This window comes from Egretta garzetta, unplaced genomic scaffold, assembly GCF_000687185.1.
Source record: "Egretta garzetta isolate BGI_Z169 unplaced genomic scaffold, ASM68718v1 scaffold1553, whole genome shotgun sequence".
Classification (NCBI taxonomy): Eukaryota; Metazoa; Chordata; class Aves; order Pelecaniformes; family Ardeidae; genus Egretta; species Egretta garzetta.
In genome coordinates this window covers 6,601-9,016 of record NW_009259141.1, presented here as the reverse complement: position 1 = coordinate 9,016, position 2,416 = coordinate 6,601, and the positions used below count along the sequence as shown (strand labels likewise).

Sequence of the window (2,416 nt, the reverse complement as noted above, 5' to 3'; positions counted from 1 at the left end):
GCTTCCAGCTCAGCCCTTCCTGCACTGAGCCACTGCCAGCCCCTTCCGTCGCACCGGCGTCACCTCCTCGCCGGCCCCTCCACGGCTGCTGGAGCCCAGCCAGACATCGCCCCCTTCCCATGCCCCGGGTCCAAAGCGGTTCCCGCTTTTCCCCCCCAGCAATTTTCACCCGGCATCTCCCCCGAAGCCGCTCCCAGGGCTCTCTCCCGCCGCAGCTTCACCACCCCGCAGCCCACTCCCCTCCTGCAGAGCGACGGGGAACCCCCCCCCCCCCGTCACTGGAGATGGCGGCCCGGACATGCCGGGGGCCGCATGCCCAAATCCATCCACTGAAGATACGACTCGATCCATTTTTTCCCCCCGCGCCAAAACACGCAGCAATTATTCTGAGGCTGGAAAGACTGAAGCGAGTATCTGGAGTCACCTGGGGCGTCTTCCCCTCGGCAGCCCATCCACACCGCCCAGCTGCGCCCCCAGCGCTGTCACTTGATGCAATTACAACGAACAGTCGCATCTTTACGGCAGTTGTGTCACTTGAGACCTCTGCCAACGTGCTAATCCACCGAGAAGGAGCCCACGGGGGCTACGGAGGCCCAGCCGGGGCCACCCACGCGGGACCGACCTGCGGGCAGAGCCCACCTGCCAGGAGAGGTTTCCCTATGGGACGAGGGGGTGATGACCGAAAAGCCCCACGGCCAGACCCGACAGCCAGCTCCCCTGGAGCCCGGCTGCCTCCAGCCACTTCACAGCAGCATCGAGGGTGCAGGTTCACTCTCCCTTTTCTCCACACCATCACTGGGAACCAGAAGCGATCCCCTTCCAGGACGTAGGAAAAGCAGTTCCTCAAAATCCAGCTAACTGCACGCATGCTTCACTGCTCCTGTCCTCTCCCTCGCCGTGCGGCTTCGCCCCAAACCATTCTACTTCTGAAGAGGCCCAACATTCGTGTGGAGAGGGGGCTGCAGGCAGAGGGCACCCACCGGAGCACAAACCTCACCTAGCATCATCCACGGGAGCGCAAAAACCACTCAAATGTGTTCCTAGCCCAGGATCTTGGGAGAGAGAGCACCCAGGAGGAGCGGCACGGGCTCGGGTAGGCAGAGCACCAGCGTCAGCCATGCCCCATCTTCTCCAGAAGGTTTTGATCTGAGCATTCAAGTCGCTTGCTGCCACGGGAAGAACCTGTTGCACATTTACGAAGGGCTCCATCCTCCCTCCTCTCCAGCCAGTGAAGCACCGTGTTCCTCTACCAAAGGTGCTGGGGCTGCCGCGGAGCCGGGAGGAGGGAGACCACCGGACTTTTCCTGAGCGAAAAGGAGCTTTGCAGACTCAACGTTACCAAAACCACTCCAGAGGTCCCGATGCCAAGAGCCTTGGTCAGCGTTTCAGGCAGCAACTTGCACCCACTTGCCAGCACAGAAATCCATGTTTAGTTCCGCCGCAGGAGGCCGGCGCGTGGCGGAGCAGCCTCCCGAAGAGGGTGCAGGGCTCGGCAGAGGGCAGAGCCGTTCACCGAGCTCCCGGCGCGCACCTTCAGTGCTTTAACAGGAGGATGCAGCATCTCCCCCGCAATTAACTCTACACGGCAGGACCGCGCTGGGAACTCCAGCCCATGCAGTGTAAATAGCGACCAAGGGGTGCGCAGACGCCCGGGGAGCCGAGGGCAGCAGGACCAGCTCCCCAGCCCAGCCCAGCCCCTCGTTCAGGCTCACGAGGGCTCCTCGGGGGGAACGGAGCTGGGAGTTCCCTCGACCCCGGCTCCCTTGCTGAGCAACCCCGAGGCAGAGAGGGTCAGCCAGCTGCAGCCCCGCGACAGAAACCCCAGCAGCAGGTCATGGAGACTCAACGCCCCCAAAACACCGTCACCTAAACCCTCAACGGAGCCGCGGTAAGCTGTGATTGAAGCGGGTGATTTAAAGTTTAAGAGCTACCTCGTCCCAGACAGGGCTTTCCCCACGCCATTCCCTCCCTCCCAGGAGCAAAGGCCTCCGAGCCCACGAGGGCAGGTTCTTACCTTGCTAACATTGAGTGAAGCTAAAGGAGGAGGCGTTTCCGTGCGGTCATTAATTATTTCCACTTCTGAAACATACTGTAGGTTTACAAGCAGGATATCTGCGTGATTAGGCTTCCCACTGGAAGAGGGGCATTCTGGAGGGGAAAAAACATTAAGGAAAACAAATCCAGACGGAGACATTTACGGGCCTGACGCATCGAGCTGTCCAGGAGCAAACCAGGAGAACATTTGGTCTCCAGCGAGTTCCTCCACCACCCCTGTCCCCACTCAGCCAAGCACGGGGCCATCCGCGAGACCCCAGCAACATCAACCATCTCTTCTTGGGCCCATTTGATGCCGATTTGTTTTTTTTTTCCAGCCAGTAACCGCTGTACCTCCAACACACACAGACCGGGAAGCTGC

General features: G+C 60.6%; 1 protein-coding gene across 1 annotated transcript in view; it reads right to left on the bottom strand.

Annotated features, from left to right (window-relative positions):
* Positions 1–2,410, bottom strand: part of LSM12 (LSM12 homolog) — a gene marked incomplete at its 3' end in the record, with an annotated part of 5,569 nt that extends 3,159 nt beyond the window's left edge. The window contains exon 1 of the mRNA XM_035891161.1: positions 2,015–2,410. Coding sequence (XP_035747054.1) covers positions 2,015–2,194 — 180 coding nt within the window. The remainder of the gene's footprint in view (positions 1–2,014) is intronic.
* Between the last annotated feature and the right edge of the window lie 6 nt (positions 2,411–2,416).